This window comes from Peromyscus eremicus, chromosome 5 (genome assembly GCF_949786415.1).
Source record: "Peromyscus eremicus chromosome 5, PerEre_H2_v1, whole genome shotgun sequence".
Taxonomy (NCBI): domain Eukaryota; kingdom Metazoa; phylum Chordata; class Mammalia; order Rodentia; family Cricetidae; genus Peromyscus; species Peromyscus eremicus.
This window is the reverse complement of record NC_081420.1, coordinates 98,132,421-98,150,458: the sequence shown is the minus strand read 5'-3', so window position 1 is coordinate 98,150,458 and position 18,038 is coordinate 98,132,421. Positions and strand designations below refer to the sequence as shown.

Below are 18,038 nucleotides of genomic sequence, written 5' to 3'. Positions count from 1 at the left end.
CATGTCACTGTACTTTTCAGAATGGAAGTTTCTATTATTGATTAAATGTGTTGCCCCTCCCCTAAACATTATATGAAGAATGAGCCTTTTGAGCATGACTGAAATCAGATTCAGAAGGGTAGTCATTCTAGAGGGCTTTTGTCCCGCATGGTTTTGTTTTATTGTTTATTTTATTATCTTTGAGACAAGGCCTTAATACGTAGCTGAAGTTAGCCTTGAACTCTTGATCTCCCTGTAAAAGAGCATTAAACAAGAATATATTGATCACTTGGTATGTGCCAGGAACTGTGCTGGCGGTAGATACATCACAGTAGATAAGATAATCCCTCTCCATAAAGAACTCAAAGCTCGTATGACCTGGACAGTTTCACTACAGAGCAGTGTTTGCTGTGACAGTGGCAAGCTCCCTGAGCTGGCATACAGCAAGGACTAGGGTGTGATGGTTACATTGTCAATCTGACAGGATCTAGAGTCACCTAGGAGACAAGGTTCTGGGCATGCCTGTGAGGGATATCTAGATTAGGTTAGCTTTTAGGTACTCTTTTGAAGGATTACTGATGTTAAGTTAACTGAGGTGGGAAGATCCACTTTAATTGTGGGCAGCGCCATTCTGTGGGCGGGGGTCCTGTACTGAATCACATGGGGAAGCAAGCTGAGGAACTGAAGCCCTGACATCCTCTGCTGTCCACTTCTTGACTGGATGCAGGGTGACCACTTGCCTCACGGTCCTACTACCACATGTTTCTCTGCCCTGAATGACTGCGCCCTGAAATGGTGAGCCTGGATGAGCCTTTCCATCCTCACATGCTTGATTCAAATCTTTGGGCACAGCACCAAGGACAGTAACTGATGAAGAGGGCCAAGTTAGCGAAAGTCTAGAGGGACTTCCCTTGGGACCCGAAGGAAAATACTAATTTAAAAGCCACAGAAGTCGGTAGCAGAATAGAATGGCTTGTTCCAGGTGGGAGCAGTAATATGATACACCATGCAGAGGATGGTGCTTATGTGGTACAAATAGCATGGTCCAAAATGAAAGGAAGATGCTCATGTGGTGTACTGGTAGAGCCACAGATTTAAGAGTGAGGAGCAGAATCTGGGGGGTGGGGAGGACACCCACGAGGATCAGTTGTGAGCTTTCTGACTATACCGTGGGATTTGGACTATCTGAATTTTTTTTTTTTCTACAGCATAGTTATTGGATTGCACAGATCTCGGGCTATGAGAGTCTGGGTCAGGGATGCATACGTGTAAGTCATCTACAAATTGTGGCTCAGGGGAGGTAGATAGCAAGTCCCCAATGGAAAAGGGAGAGACATTGTGCCCGAGCCTAGGGACTCCAACACTGGGTAGCTAGGAAAAGAGAACATTGCACAGAAGGCTGAGAGGAGGGGAGAGGTGGGAGAGAGGAGGGAGGGAGGAGGGAGGGAGGAGGGAGGGAGGAGGGAGAGAGGAGGCAGAGCTGTCTAGAGCGGGTGTTGAAGGAGGAAGTGGGAGAGAAACCCAATTTTTGAGAAGAGCAGAGGAGAGGTACGGAGCAGACTGCATGGACCGGAGTGGGGAACAGCGTGGAATCTGACTTTTGTGGTCAGTGAGAGCTGGTTCAGTGGAGGGGAAGGTGGTGAATCCAGATTGTGATGGGCGAAGGGGCAGCACAAGGGGATGGCTACGGAGACTACTCAAGGGCAGTGTGGTCCAGCAGGTGGGGAGAGGGGCTAGGCTTTGGATATGGAAAGGGGCAGTTTTTGTTTTGTTTTGTTTTGTTTTGTTTTGTTTTGTTTTGTTTTGTTTCCCCAAGAAGGGAGAGCCTTGTGGACACTGACCCATAGAGGAGGATTAGTTGAAGAGAATCTGAGTTCCAGAAGAAAGGGAGTAAACTTGAGAAACGGGAGGTTCTTCAGAAGGTGGGAGGGGATAGGATCGCATTTCCAAGGGTGGGACTGACCTTAGAAGGGAGGGGGAAGGGGCGCTCAGATGTTTGGCATAGGAGAGTTGAGGAGTTCATTAGCCCATGTTTTTGGGGAGGGTGCAGTGTAGTCGGAAGAGGGCTGGGAGGATTTGTAGCGCAGGGGAAGGGTTCCCACATGCTGCAGTGGACTGTTAAAAATTGCTCATGAAAGCAGCCATCTCGGTATGCGATTTTTCCCCCCACTGGGCACTTGCTGGCTTGGGGATGGGAGCAGGCAAGGAGAAAGCAGCAGGTGAAGCCCGCCCAGGCTCATCATGGCTGAAAACATTCAGCATTTCCCAAGCCTGGCCTTTCTCCAAACACTCTCCTGATAGATATGAAGTCTTGAGAAAATGAAATCTTTCTTAGTCAGATGTGTTTGGGCAAGCCAAATATATGTATATATCTGTTCTTTTCTTATGGACATAGTTGAGGTTCTCACAGGGAGAGTGAGTCCAGTTAAATTTAAATTTCAAAACTTCAGGCTAATTATTTTCCAGAATGTTCTTGTTCATTCTCCCTCCCACCCCCTCTCATCTGAAACGTTCTTACAGTTTGGTTCCTGCCCTGCAATTTGGCCCCAGGTAAAAGAACAGAGATATTTATTGTGCTTCATCCAGTGTTTATCTTCCCCACAGTTACCCTCGCAATCAAATTGATTGGGCGAAGCAAGACCAAGTCTTTGTGGAATGAGCTTGGATTATATGAACTGTAGCTCCAAGTGCCCATTGTACCTACTGTTTCCTGTCATAACCCTAAAACACAAACACTAAACCAGCTTCCTTATGGTTTTGGTAATATGGTAAGAAGTCGAAAACTGGCTTGGCAGCAAGGTCAGTGACCCCCCCCCCCAGAGGGTTAGGGTTAGGGTTCTGCTTGGTAGGTAGAGTCAGTATTTATTGCATGAGTGTGTATGTGGTATGTGTACATGTGTGTATGCATGCTTGCAAGTATGTGGTTTTGTGTGTGTGTGTGCAGGTGCATGTGCACGTGTGTGTGTGTATATGTGCGTGCATGAGTGTGTGCCTGTGGAAGTCAGGGCTTGTCATTATCCTAAGCCATTACCAACAATCAACATTTTCATAGTCCCCCCCCCCCAGTTTAAAATTGCTCTCCTTTGTGGGTTTATCTCGTCACATTTAATTGATGTTGACTAGGGAACATTAGCGGGGCTGGGAAGGATCTAGAAAGGATGCATTGTCAGTGGAGGTGACATCACAGCCAAGGGGATGGAGATGGGTTCTGGGAAGGGAGTGAGAAACTTAGGAATGACGCAGTTGTGTCCTCCAAGGGGCCACAGAACATGGCCGATAGAGGAATTTGAGATGTAAGCATTTCATGGGGGACGCGTGAGGATTAGGTTTAAAGTTGCTGATGGGCCAGCAGGATGACTCAGCAAATGAGAGTGCTTGCGATCCATCCCCAGCGTCCACATGGAGAGAACAAACTGACTTCCCCCAAGATGCCTTCTCACCTCCACACACATTCGCGGGCATGTGTGTACCTGGGCCCACTCATCATCTGCGTGTGTGCACCCGAGTCCACTCATCATCTGCGTGTGTGCACCCGCGTCCACTCATCCATCTGCGTGTGTGCACCCCACACCCACTCATCATCTGCGTGTGTGCACCCACACCCACTCATCATCTGCGTGAGTGCACCCCACACCCACTCATCATCTGCATGTGTGCACCCCACACTCACTCATCATCTGCATGTGTGCACCCCACACCCACTCATCATCTGCATGTGTGCACCCCACACTCACTCATCATCTGCGTGTGTGCACCCACGTCCACTCATTATCTGCGTGTGTGCACCCGCGCCCACTCATCCATCTGCGTGTGTGCACCTGTGTCCACTCATCCATCTGCGTGTGTGCACCCGCGTCCACTCATCCATCTGCGTGTGTGCACCCCACACCCACTCATCATCTGCGTGTGTGCACCCACACCCACTCATCATCTGCATGTGTGCACCCCACACTCACTCATCATCTGCATGTGTGCACCCGCGCCCACTCATCATCTGCATGTGTGCACCCGCGCCCACTCATCATCTGCTCACACATCCATACACACACAAATAAATAAGGAAATGTAAAAACATTATTTTTAAAGTCAGACTGTTGAAAGTTGCTGAGAAGGTCAGCAAAGGGGGCGGGTTGGAGGGGTGGGGGTGACAATGGAAAAAAAGGACACCCGGTGCTGGTGCCGGGAGAGTCCAGGACTGAGTCCCCTGTCTCAGCGCGTCTGACAGTCCCCCTGGCCCGCCCGCTTCTGCCTTCACTGGCCCTGCCCACTTGACTCAATACTCTAAATGACCATGTTTGGTGCTCTAAGCCTTTCCCTCTTCCGGTTCCAGCTGCCTGAATGAATACGGGCGTGAGCTGCAGGTTAGGGCCCAGAGCTACCTGTGAAGGGTGGGTCCCAGGCACTCCGCCTGCCCTTCTGTACTTTAAATGCAGAAAAATTATCTTTTGAGAATTCCATACATATATACAACATATTTTGATTGTTTCCATCCCCTACTCACTAATTCCTGGATCTCCACACATCCCCCTCCCAACTTCATGTTTACTTTTTTTTTTTTCTTTCTTTCTTTTTTGGGAGGGTTTTGAGACAAGGTTTCTCTGTGTAGCCCCAGCTGTCCTGGAACTCGCTCTGTAGACCAGGCTGTCCTCAAACTCAGAGATCCGCCTGCCTCTACCTCCCAAGTGGGGGGATAAAAGGTGTGTATCACCATTCCCAGCTTTTTTTTTTTTTTTTTTAAATAACTCACTGAATCCAAAATCAATGATCCCCAAATGTTCATGGGTGTGAAGCCATCAAATAGAACATGGTTCACTTGTCAGGAGCTGTAGTCCAGAAGAAAACCGACTGGCCCTCTCCCGACCTATTCTACCACTTTACAGAGGTGACTAAGAAAGGCTTCAAAACCTTGGGTCTGTCCTGTCTCCAGTCCAGACATCAGCAGGCTGGCCGCTCACTCACTTGGATGGGAGTGAAGAGATCAAGAGAAACCCTCATGGAGAAGGGTTTCTCAGTGGCTGCATGTTCCCTCCTACCAGATGATTTTCTCCTCTGGGAAGCTTCCCTGTGCACAGCTTCCAGTGTCCACTGATGTCAGCGGTACCCCTACCTAGCTGTGACAATTCCACACTCCCCAGAGAGAAGTGCACAATCACTGTATGGCAATGAAAAAATACTAAAACACACGTGGCGGCGGCGGCGGAGGCAGCGGCAGGGGGGCGGGAGCGGGGGCGGGGATACAACCACTTCCTATCCTGAACCACTGTTGTGGAAAACCCAGGGGATTGGCAACCCTGGGAAGGGATGCTGATGTGGCCAGCAGCCTGGCTCAGCAAGGGCTCATTATTGCCTGAGCTGCCCGGTGCTGTGCTAGCCTCCCGACATCCAGTCCCAGCTAACACCCCTAAGAGCTCACTAAGGACGCCCTCTGCAAGCAGTGACGCAGTTATGCTACCCCAACCCCGTGCTTATGAATGAGAACATGAAGACAGGAGGAACCAGCTGGCAGTACAGTCACCAGGCAGTACAATGCCACGAGTTTATGACCTCCCAGTTTATTGTCCTTCCTGCCAGGCCTGTCCTTCTTTACCTTCATGAGACCATCATTACTGCTAGTGTCACAGCCCTCGTAGACGTTCCTGGGCTCTGTCTATGCTGACATTGCCAGGGTGTTGCCAGGATGTCTGTTTCAGGTGTCTGCATGGCATACTCTCCTATCTCCAGAGAGACGCTCCCTCAGAGATAATGAGCCTTACACTTCTGTCCCATAGCACCCTCCTTGTTCCCTGGCCACGTGTCTGCACTAACACAGACCCGATTATCGTTTGTCCCCATCCTCACAAACAGGCTAACATTCCTTGGCATACGGTAGTGCCTGTCACATGTATAGAATGAGTGAAGACATACTTAGCAGAATGTCATATCTAGATTCGGGCTACTGGTAACTACTTTTCTGCAGTACTATGGTTAGAGAACATTCTTCCTCCGGAGCACCAGAGATGTTTGCAAGAAGAGTGGTACAATTCTGGGACTGCCCGCCAGCAGGAGGACCAGTGTGCCAGGCTCTCCTGACTAATGCCTGTCAGATTTATCACCAAGTGGCCCATGTCACTCACACATACTCATTTAACAAACTTTGCTTTCTTAGTCGGTAAAAGTAATTCAATAGAATTATGATAAAATACACACAAACATTATGTTTAGGATTAGGCATAACAAGTCATATAGTAAATTATAAGCTATAACTTGAAAAAAATATTACAGGTTAACCAGGTCAGATTTTGTACAAAAATCACCATAAAGTGAGTCTACCTTTATAGAGACACTATTCACAAGTTGAAAATAAAATAGTTTTAGTTAAACTTTGTTAAAGTGTTATCAATTGCTGTCATTACATAGAAAGTGAAACCACACAGAAATTACAGATAGAAATGCTGTTAAATTGTAGTTGAAGTTCCCTACTGCTCTCCACTTTATTTTTCAACTTTATTTATTTATTAGACATATGGATGTTTTGTCTGCATGTCTGTGTGCCACATGCACGCCTTGGAGGCCAAAAGAGGGTGTTGGATCCCTCTGGGACTGGAGTTTCAGACAGTTGTGAGCAGCCGTGTGGGTGCTGGGCATTGAACCGAGGTCCCCTGGAAGAACAGTCAGTTCTCCGGACGGTTGAGCTATCTCTCTAGCCCCTATGCATTATTTTTTTGAGATGAGGTTTCTAATTGAACCTGAAGCTCGTACATGTGGTCAGGTTAGCTGGCCAATGAGCTTCAGGGATCTACTGCCCCTTCTGCACGTGGCACTGAGAGTACAATCACCCACCATCGTGCCTAGGGTTTAAGATGGGTTCTGGGCCTCTGAACTCAGGTCCTTGCACATGTGTGGCAAGCAATTTACCAACTAATCCATCTCTCCAGACCCAGGTCCCAAGCTCTTGAGGAGTTCCGGGAGTTATTTGGATTTGGATGGTAGAATAAATTTTCTCCTTTGAAGCAGTATATAAATTAACTCCAACCAACCCTGCTAGTAAAGGCAGCTAGCTACTCAAGTATCTCAGATGATGGAGCACGTGGTTGCTGCTCAGAAGAATGGTGGGAGAGAATTTTGACCTCTCTGTCTCTGTCTCTGCCTCTGTGTCTCTGTCTCTGTCTCTCTCTCTCTCTTTTTCTGTGTGTGTGTGTGTGTATACAATGCCATGGATATCACAAAAGAGATTCAAATCCTCAAGTTGGCCATTGTGAGAGCCACCCAACATAGGTGTTGGACACTGAACTCGGGTCCTCTCCAAGAGTACTCACTCTTAACCTCTGGGCCATCTCTCCAGCACTTTCTATAGAAAGACATGTATTTAGCATTTCTTGGAGCCAGGAAGTGAATTTTGTTGCTGTCTAACATAGGAGGCACCTTGTGCCACAAGAGGTGAGTAGGCCCTGGACAGCCAGCTGGGCAGTGGGATGAGCATCCAGAATTCCACACTGAGAAGCTCTGATCCCACTAGCCCTGAAGAAGCATTTGGCAGTGTGCATTTGTACAAGGTGGTCCCAAAGCACAGCTGGATCTAGGGACATCTGCAAAGACTGGAAGAAATAATTTTCCTTATTGGGGAGATGCCTATTAGTAACAGGAGGAGATAAATACTAGAACTGAGATCTTCATAAAAGAATTATGTGCAGAGCTCCCAAAGTGATCCACACATTCTTACAATGCACGCATTGCACAAGAAAGGGCTGAGTTGCTGGTTGTCGCCGTTGTATTTGAATATACGATGTCCCACATAGGCTCATGCAGTTCGCCACGGTCCCCAGTTGGTGGTGCTGTTTGGGAAAGTCACAGAACTTTTGGGTGGAGCCTCGCTGGAGGAAGTGTGTCACTGGGGGTGGGTTTTCAGGTTTTACAGCCTGGCCCAACTTGCTGTTCTTTCTCTCTGTGTCCTGTGTGTGGGTGAAGTATGATCTGCCAGCCTTACACCCCTGCTACCATACCGTGCCCCCCATGATGAACTGTACCCACTGGGATTCTAAACCAAATAATCCGTTCTCCCCAAAGTCGCTTTTTGCAATGGTGTTCTATTGCAGCTGCCTTCCACCAATTCTTAAGGCAACGGAGGCTCAATTCATCATCTGACTCCAAAAATGGTAGTGATTTTTATGTATGTTAGATAATAGCAAAAGACAATAAAAAAAAAAACTCTACAAAGATGATTATGTCCATTTTTAGAGCCCCATGAGAATGAACACTGGCTACTGGTAGTTAGAAAACTTACAAGGGGAAGCAGAAGCTTGGGTTACAGTTTTCATATCACTGCAGGACAGTTTCACAGATGTCAGGAAAACACTGAGGACAGATGCTGTCCAGACCACCACACCGTGAACTTGAGCGCTGGTCTGGTTGGGTGGGGTGTTTGCTTCCTGTTTCTGGTAACTGACAGTGTGATAGGCAGACTCACAGGGAAGCAACCCCCCTGCTCCTGCTTCCTTGAATGTGCTGGGAACTCTGAGGCCGGGTCTCTGTGGAAGTTGCTGGGAGCTCTTTGGTGAAAAAGCCCCCTTTCCCTGGTTTTTATTCTCCCCTTTCTCACTGGGGGGACGTGGACAGGGAGGCTTATGGACTTGCTCCGTGGATGCTGCTTGCTGTGTCTAATGGGTCTCCAGGCCATGGTCTCTGAGGTATAAACAAGTAGGAAGGCCAAGGAGGGAAGGAAGTTGGCATTCTTGCTCAGTGGGCTGAAGGGCTGTTCAAGGTTCCTGCGTCTGTCTCTTCAAGAGAGAAAAAGATTGTTTCTTGGCTTTAGGCTCAGATGCAGTATAGACCTGAGTACAGACACAAAGACTCTTCTGCTTGGGCCTGTGGAGGCACAATTGATGCTCAGCTTGCTCGTCTGGTGATACTGTTAAGGCTTGGGATCATTTAATTCTGGCTGAGGCTGGAACCATCTGGTACAGACAGATCCCCTAAGCCTTCTTGGTAGACTTTCTCCAAGGTGTGGGAGGAAGACAGAAGATTCAGTGACAGGTTGCCTTGCTCTTGTTGGGATTTGACCTGAAGGTATCCCAGCAAATCCATAGCCTCGCTACAGACATCTTGAAGTTGAGAAACCTTTTTATAAGGCAAAGACCAACGCCACGCCTGGGAGACATTAATGGCATCCCTGGAGCCAGTGTGGAAGGCATGCTGGCCCATACCCTTGCCACGGGTGACGTTGTGAATCCAGGTTTGGAGATGCGGCAAGAATTTCAACCCCACAAATTCGTATAGCCTGGAGGTCTGGGCCAGAGGTGCCTGAACCAGGTCCTCATACCTCAGGAGCAGGAAGCGCTGCTGCAGGGCTTCGGGCAGGGCTTGGATGGCCTTGACTATGTCTACATGGCTTTTGCAGATGATCTGCATGACATAATAGGGATGGTCTGTCTCCTTGATCATTTTCAAATGTTCTCCCAGCACCATATGACTGTCAATCATGAGGTCTCCTCTGGTGTGTTCCCGAGATCGGAACACAGCCCGGGGGTCTCGGACCAGGTGTACGACATGCAGGTTGAGGGAAGGGTCTGTGAGCAGTGGGTAAAGGGACTGCAGGTTGAAGAAACGCACCTCCTTGAGTACCACATGGCTGTGAGAGCCGCAGGCCTTCTCCACCATATCAAAGGGCTGCTGAGCACAGAGCATCCTGCAATTGTTAGGTGAGCTGATCTGGTCACTAGAGAAGAAGTCACAAACAGGTGACGAGCACAGGGCCCGGCTTTGCTCCCACTGGAAGAGGCTGGACTGTTTTCGGGGGCCTGGCTTCATGTAGGCGTCAAAGACACTCATGTCACACAGGAAGACGGAACGCAAAAGGTCCCGAGTCGCCATCTGCAGCTTCCAGGCGGTGCTGGTGGTGAAACTCATCCACACATGCCAGGCAGGCTCCATCAGGTAGAAGACGTCTGGGTGCTGCCCAAAAATCTGCCCCACAAAAGAGGATCCTGACCGCCAGGAAGACAGGACCAGCACGTGCACAGGCCTCCTGGGCTCTTCGTTCTGGAACAATCCCCCATGGCTGGACACATGGAGGAAGAGAGCTATGACTATCATCTGAGAAGCCAGGAACAGCAGCAGCTTCCCTCTCTTAGGCAGTATCATCCTGTGAAAGCAGAAGACCTTTAAGGGGTAAGCAGAGGGATGGGGCTGAGTTAGGCTATGGTAGCGCCTGCCTTCGGCTTTTCCTGGACCCCCTCCAAGGAGCAATGTAAAAATTTGGAAACTTCCTGCAAGCACTTGTCCAAATCCCTCTGCAGAGTAATTCTGGTTTCTTGTTCTTATTGGATCACTGTGTTCTGTATTTTACAGTCTTTAAAACTTCCCCTCTGGTCTTTCTTGTCTGCTGAACTATCAAGAATATCCCAACTCAATATATTCAATCAATATAAGGGACACTGCCACACCCCACACCTTCTGCACCCGTGACTGAGAGTGGCCTGCAGGCAAAGCTGTCTGTCTGACCAAGTCCTGCATGAATGCCTTTGGTTTTCCCAAAACCAAGAGAAGTGAGACACTCAGCCATGGGCCACTCCTTACCGGTTCCTTCATGTGAAGGAGAGTCTCACAAAACCATTCCTCATCCCTCCCCCACTTTGATGATGCCTGGGACCTTCCTACTGCAATCTCCTGAGGGCTAGGGATGTAGGCTGTCAAACTGCCTGGCTTTAGAGTGTTCTCCTTAGTGGCAGAGCTATGCATCACATCTGACATCAGGTTCCTCTGGCTTAGCCTCATCCCATGGGACCAAGAACATGGGGGAGCTGCTCCACAGCTAACCTTGTGTCTATGTAGGAGATAAATGACCTGAACCCATTTTAGCAGAAATACAGTCTCCTTAAAGTTGGCTCTATAGACGTGTAGTGAGCCAGCCCAGGAGCTGTGTTAGAGACACCTGTGACTGTTCAGTGGGAGGGCTTCAGCTTGGGAAATGCCTGGCTGCTTTGAAAACCTACTCAGGACTACTCAGCATGGCTGGGCAAGTTGTACTGCACAATACCAGAGAATGTCACCTCATCAAGAATTCAGACGTTCATTACACCAAGTGACAGTAGAAGAAGGTGTTAGGAGGGTGTTCCAGGAGCTGTATATTCAATATTTAAAGAACATGTTTCCCTTGTGATTTACATAAAAACTAACGAAGACTGGCGGGACTTCAGACTTTACTCTTTTCACAATAAGGGCTTATTTCATATGAAAAGATCTTCACGTGGGGCCCTTGGTAGGTCAACCGCACTCCAATGGATGGCCTCAGATCCCTGAGTCCACAAATTGGACTTGGTGGGTTATTAAAAAAAAAAAAAAAGGACATGAAATTTGGGGCATGGGGGATGGGTAAGGAGGTGTGGATAAACCTGAGAAAAGCTGGGGGAGGATTGTACGGATATATGAAATTCTCAAAGAACTAATAAAATACATTAAAAACCATATAATAATAGAAAGTACATATTTCAATGCAGAGAGAAGGAGAGAAAAAGAGAGTGTAAACCAAAGTCAGCAAGAGGGCTTAGCAACTAACAGTACTTGCTGATAAACCTGAGTGTGATTCCCAGGATCAATATGGTGGAAGGAGAAAACTGGCCCCTGCAAGTCGTCTTCTGACTTCCGTGGGTGCATGTGCACGTATACACTCACGTGCATATGCACGCATGCATGCGCGCGCACACACACATAATTTCAAAAAATAATAAGAATAGTCTGGTACCAAGTGCCATGCTGGTGTATCCCACCTAGATAGTTTCTAAAAAATACTTATTTTTGTTTTATGTGTGTGAGTGTTGGCTTGTAAACCACATGCATACATACCCTTGGAGACCAGAAGAGGGTGTTGGATGCCTGGGGACTAGAGTTACAGATGGTTGCTAGCCATGACATGACACGAGCATGGCCATATCAAGGACCCCAATGTCTCAGACCCATGGAAATGGCAAAAGCTTCCTCTGGTCCTAGTATGAGTGTTGACAGCATGTACAGAAAGCATCAGCCCTCACCTGAGATGTTTATAGCCAGAGACTGCTCTCCTACAGAGACCCCCCCCAACCGAAACTAGCTAACCCCTGTCCCTTGTGTAGTACACAGTAAACGTGCCGAGTTTGGGGCTGTGTTGTGAGTGTCCTCCATCCGGGTGAGCACAGCCCACCCAACCCCAGCTTTTCTATGTCATTTCTTCATTCCCATGTCACCCCAATCACATTTCCAGGACTGAGCTGTGTAGGGAGCAACAGTAGAGTACCTGTCTAGCATGTGCAAGGCCCTGAGTGCTAATGAAAACTTAAGTGCAGTTGGAACGACTTCGATTTCGATCTCTAAAATATGGTTTACTTCCCAGAACCTAAAACCACCCCAAAAGACAGTCTTAACTGAGGAATTGTCTAGATCGGGTTGGCCTGTGGGCGTGTCTGTGGGGAGCTGTCCTAATTGTTAAGGTAGAGCATCCACCCTGAATGCGAGCACCATTCCCTGGGTAGCTCCTGCCTCTGTGATTCCCCTGCAATAACAACTGTAACCCGGACCTGAGAGCCAGGCAAACCCTTTCCGCTCCTAAATTGTTTTGCATGGGGTATTCTGTCACAGAAGCCGAAACAACACTAGAACAGGATAATTTGTCTGTGTTTGTAACTCTAGGAGGCTCTTGCCCTCTTACAAGGCTCCCCTTTTCAAAGGTTTTAAGTTTTCGTTTTTTTGTAATTTTGAGGTAGGTTGGCCTGGTTCCTACTGTGTAGCCCAAGATAGCCCTAAACTCCTGATGATTCTTCTGCCTCAGTCTCCTAAGTGCTGGAATCATAGGAATGAGCTACTAAGCCCAGCTTTTTAAATATTTATATTTATTAGCATATTTTAAATATACAAACTAGTGAGTCTCACAAGTCGTTTCCAGACACATATATGATATGCTTGGATAATATTCACCCCTAGTACCCTCTCCTACCCTCCATCACTCACTGACCCTCTCGTCCTCTGTCACCCACTGATGTTCTCAGTCTAGTTATCTTTCACTTTCACAGCCTAAAACATATTTTTAGGACTCACTGAGTTTAATTAGATTTGTTTGGATAGGAATGGGGGGGTGAATATGATTAAATACATTAGATACATACAAAATTGTCAAAGGATAAAAACAAAAACAAAACAAAACAAATGTCCAGACTGTCTACTGAAATGGGGTGTTTTTAATAGGAAATTTTCACATGGTTCAAATTGTTTTGAAAAGACTTGTTCTTGTGGACATGAAGTCCATAGAGTAGGAACTGAAACCGTGGCTTTCCTAAGACCCTCTACGCAGGAGGGGGAAACTACAGGAGCACTTGCTGGGGGACCAGGTCTCTGACTTGGGGAAGACAAGCAGTTGGGTCTGTAGGGGAAGTTAGGACATTCTTAGAGCTATCTGTAGGCCGGTGTAAGTGGCACAGATTCAAGTAGATCACAGCGTTGCTCTAGAGGAAAGAAAACGTAAGACTTTTCCTAGTGACTTGGTGAACTCGTCCCAGTTTCTAAGAGCCAGTATTGATCTTGTCATTGGTACACAGTGAAAATTCTACCTCCAAACCTGCTTATCAGGTTATCAGCTCTCTGCTACACAACAATGGGTTCATTTTATTGTGTCACTTTAGCTGCAATTTATACACACAAGGGGATTTAAATGTTTATAAACCCTAAATATTTCCTTCCCTCTTAAAAAGAGAAACATAGTAAGGTATCCCCCCCTACCCAGAACGCTTTGCTTTTTTTTTTCCTTCTCATCATCATGTCTTGGGGCATACAGAACACAAAGCATCTCCTTGTTCCTTTTTACCACACAGAATTCTATTGTCCAGACACACAACAATTTATCTGGGGTGTTTCCAAGCTCCCCTTATTTCTAAGGCTCCAGTCATGGGCTTCTTGTCTACACACTTGTAAGATTAAATTCCCCGAAGTGAAATGTTGAGTCAAAAAGTGTGTGTGTGTGTGTGTGTGTGTGTGTGTGTGTGTGTGTGTGTGTATGCGTGTGTGCGTGCATGTGTGAGTGTGTGTGTGTCAGGCAGCCATAGCCAGGCAGCCTTCATGCTGCCTGTGAACATGGAGGAAGGTATTGGAGAGTGGGCTTGGGAGAAGGAGGCAGCCACAGAGGGGATTCTTAGAGTCTGTAACTTGCCTCCTCAAGAGGTACGACATGCTTTGCCAGCTCTCAGGCTTCCCTTGGAAGTCCCCTTGAACATTCTGGAAGTGTGTCATAGTGTGTCATAACCCTCACCAGAGTTCGTGTGCCAGTGCCCCCATCTCTCCCATTCATGCTTTTCCTCTGGATGTACCAAAGCACCAACTGAGGACCAGCCTTTTTTTTTCTGTTTGTTTGTTTGGGTTTTTTGTTTTGTTGTTTTTGTTTTTGTTTTTTTTTTTTTTTTGTGTGTGTGTGTGTGTGTGTGTGTGTGTGCCTATTTGTGTGAGGCCCACTGTAAAACCTGGTGTCATTTAATTCTTCATATAGCATACACCTTCCTCTCTCTCTCTCTCTCTCTCTCTCTCTCTCTCTCTCTCTCTCTCTCTCTCTCTCTCTCTCTCTCTCTCTCTGAGTCAGGGCCTCTTACTGGCCTAGAGCTTGCCAAATAGGCTAGGCCGGCTGGCCAATGAGTCCCAGGAATCTCCAGTTCTGGATTACAAACGCATGTTGCCATGACTGGCTTTTTAGAACGTGAGTGCAGGTCTTGGTGCTCTCCGGGTGAGCACTTCACCTATGGCTCTGTCTCTCTAGCCCTGACCTCTTCTTTGTGGCCAAGATATTCTACCACTTTGCCAGGCTCTGTAGTTAAGAGTACTTGCTGCCCAAACATGGGGACAGGAGTTCATATCCCCAGCACCCCAAGAAAAGCCAGGTGTGGCCATCTGGGTGTATACATCCTGTGTTGTGGGAGAACAGAGACAAGACGATGGCTGAGGCTTGCTGGCCCCAAAGTCCAGTGAGAGGTCCTACCCCAGGGAATGCTGCAGAGGGCGATAAAGACACTTGACACCCTTGCCCGGATTCTGCATGCATAAGTGTGGTTTGCTCATCTGCACTCACATGTGCACAGACAGCCCCCTCCATGCCCATAATGCTGTCACAGGGGACAGTGTCAGTGACTGCTACTTCCCATCTTGTCGTCTAGGTCCCACGCTTCAGGGGATGACCAGTTTCTAAAACAAGTCCAAGGGGGAATAGTTGGAAGCCACATCATTGCTGATTATGGTTTAAGTGGAATTGTCTCCCCTCCACAAGACAGAGAGCTTTTCCTGGGGACAATTTGAGTATGGGAAACGGTGGAGAACAAAGGTAGGAAGCAACGGAGTGTCGGGGAGAGGAGAACTCAGCCTGTGGACACCCAGAGACTGGGCTGGAATTTTACAAGCGGGTCCTGTGACTGCTTCGCCCAAAGCTAACATCCCCTGGAACTAGGAAAGCAGGGGTTTCCTTCCATCCCAGCCCTGGGCCAACACTGCCCTGCAGGGCTTGATGACTCTGTGCCTTCCTTGTGTGCCAGCTGCTCCTGGTCTCAAGCCTGGCCCTTTCTGTGTTTCCTTTTTCTTTCTTTCTTTCTTTCTTTCTTTCTTTCTTTTCTTTCTTTCTTTCTTTCTTTCTTTCTTTCTTTCTTCTTTTTTTCAGGGTGGCAGGGTGGGTGTTGGGGAGGGACATGGCTCCTGCTGTTCTGTCATGGAGCCCCATCTCCACTCCTCTGCCTTTTCTTTGTATAAGCCCTGGCCAGGAAGAGCAAGTTTTTGTGAAGCTTGTCCAGTCCCTGGTCACCAGGCTCTGCCCAGCCCTCTAGAGAGAACTCTAGGTCACATCTCAGGCAGAGCTCATCTTAACAACCAACAGTAGGGGCAGGGGACACTCCTGGCAGAGGTGAGGGCCACTGGGTACCTGGTGCTTAAGGGAGCTCATTGGAGAGCAGAAGCTCCTCAGTCCCGGCCTGTGCCACACTCTCCTGCTGCTGGAATCCTCTGTTGGGTCTCTCAGCCCTCCCCATCCCTAGCTGCCACACCTCTTCCCAAGGCACACATCTGTCACGCTCTCCTTCTAAAATCCCTTGGATTAACATTCTAACATGTACGAGCTGAAACCCAAATCCCCAGGCCCCATGCCCAGAGCCTTCCTCTGCCTCTCTTTGAGTTCCTGTTCCTCCCCCCTCCGTTTCTTCCGCCTCCATCAGAGTCAGCCTTTGAATCTTCCCAACCTGTCTAGTTGCTGAGGAGCCTGGAGACATTTAGAGGACTATCACTCTTCCTCCAAGAGACTACCCAGAGGCCCCTTTCTTCCCTAAAGAATTCTATCCCGCTGGGCGGTGGTAGCACACGCCTTTCATCCCAGCACTTGGGAGGTAGAGCCAGGTGATCTCTGTGAGTTTGAGGCCAGCCTGGTCTACAGAGCAAGATCCAGGACAGGCACCAAAGCTATACAGAGAAACCCTGTCTCGAAAAACCAAAACAACAACAACAACAACAACAACAACAAAATACTCTTCCTTGCCTCCCAAATGTCCATTAGCATCCCTCCCACTGCACAGGGCACAGCTGCAGATGTCCCATTGAGAAGCCGTTACTGAAGAGGCAGCCATGTCTCAGCTTTCTCATATTGTGTAACGCTTCCACATCTGATTAGGACTCCCTAAGCCTCCTGAATCAATGAAGATAGTCGGGGAACAAGGAAGAGTCACGTTGTTAAAAAGCAGAAGCCGAAACCCCTTTGAGCTTTATTTGAGACAGGGTTTCCTGTGGCTCAGACTGGCCTCCGAACTGGTCATGTAGCCGAGAATGATCTTGAACTTCTGATCCTCCTACCCCCACCTCTTCCAGATTACAAGTGTGCACAAAATGTCACAGTGGTAGGCGCCTATCATCAGCTTGGGAATGAGAAGGAAAGTCATGAGAATGTTCAGGTCTTGAGAACCATCAACAGAGGGGTATTGGTGAGGAGGAAGGCATCAGGGTTGGGGGCTTCCTCCAGCATCCTGACTACAGGTGCCTGGATTACAGATCCTCCCCAGCCAATCAGGAGCAAGCTTTTAGAAGTAAAATGGGAAATCCTGACCAAGATCAACTAAACAAACCAACCCCTTGATACCAGTCTAAGAGGCCAGCATCCTAAAGACTGGAATCACTTTAGTTTCTCTCGTGAAATGATGCCCCTAAAAGCAGAAGTTAGAGGTGGTGGGAAAGAGCTTTTCACAAACAGAAAGAACGGGGGTGGGCTGAGGACACCGGCCTCATCACAAATAGCCAATAGAGTTGGGGAACTCTTGGGGTTAAGCTCCCAGATAAAAGTGACCACAAAACAAACTTGTTTCAGACAGTGTCTCACACTGCATCCAAAGCTGGCCCCAAACTCACAGCAATCCTCCTGCTTCTGCCTCCCAAGTGCCAGGATTACATGCTTAGCTACTGCACTCCAAAGGACCAACTTGACCAGCCTGATGTTGTCCTGAGAGCCATGGACAGTGCTGGGCGCACAGCCCAGGAAATGCCTGTCCACCAATGTCTGATTGAACCAGTTTCTGTGGGGACAGTCTTGCCACTTGAGGTGTTCTTGTTGACTCAAGGAGAGTGGGGGAAGATGTTGTTTTTATTTTATACATATCAAATTATTCCAGTCCCAGTGAAACAGATTACCCAAGGCCATTTGAGACAGAGGTCTCCTCCACCTCAGCTGGTATGCTGGCTCCATAGACACCCTTATATTTTACATCTACAGTACACCCTGAACTTCTAGACCCCCTCAAGGGGGCAGTTATAAAATACAATCCAATTAGACATAGTTGGACATTCAAAGCAGTGCTGGCCACTTCCCTATTTTTAAAATTTACCTCTTCTGTATGTAGTGTGTATGTCACATCCTGTGTGTGGAGGTCAGAGGACAACTGTGGAAACTGATTTGCTCTGCCTACCAAGTGGGTCTCTGGAATGGAATTAAGAGCACCAGACTTCTCGGCAAGGACCCTTACCCACTGACCTATCTCACTGGCCCCACTTCCCTGTTTTTCAAAAGGAACCACTGACATTTGATTGATTGTCTAGGTGCAATAGCTCTGCTCATC

At 48.0% G+C, this 18,038-nt stretch overlaps 1 protein-coding gene across 1 annotated transcript; it reads right to left on the bottom strand.

The window, feature by feature from the left end:
• Positions 1–7,211: 7,211 nt before the first annotated feature.
• Chst4 (carbohydrate sulfotransferase 4) lies at positions 7,212–10,109 on the bottom strand. Its single transcript, XM_059262568.1, has one exon. The coding sequence runs from the start codon at positions 10,093–10,095 to the stop codon at positions 8,884–8,886; it is 1,212 nt and encodes a 403-aa protein (XP_059118551.1). The 5' UTR covers positions 10,096–10,109; the 3' UTR covers positions 7,212–8,883.
• Positions 10,110–18,038: the final 7,929 nt, after the last annotated feature.

What these genes read in the sequence shown, in the direction of transcription:
- Chst4 (XM_059262568.1), bottom strand. Translation starts at nt 10,095, where the DNA reads ATGATACTGCCTAAGAGAGGGAAGCTGCTGCTGTTCCTGGCTTCTCAG.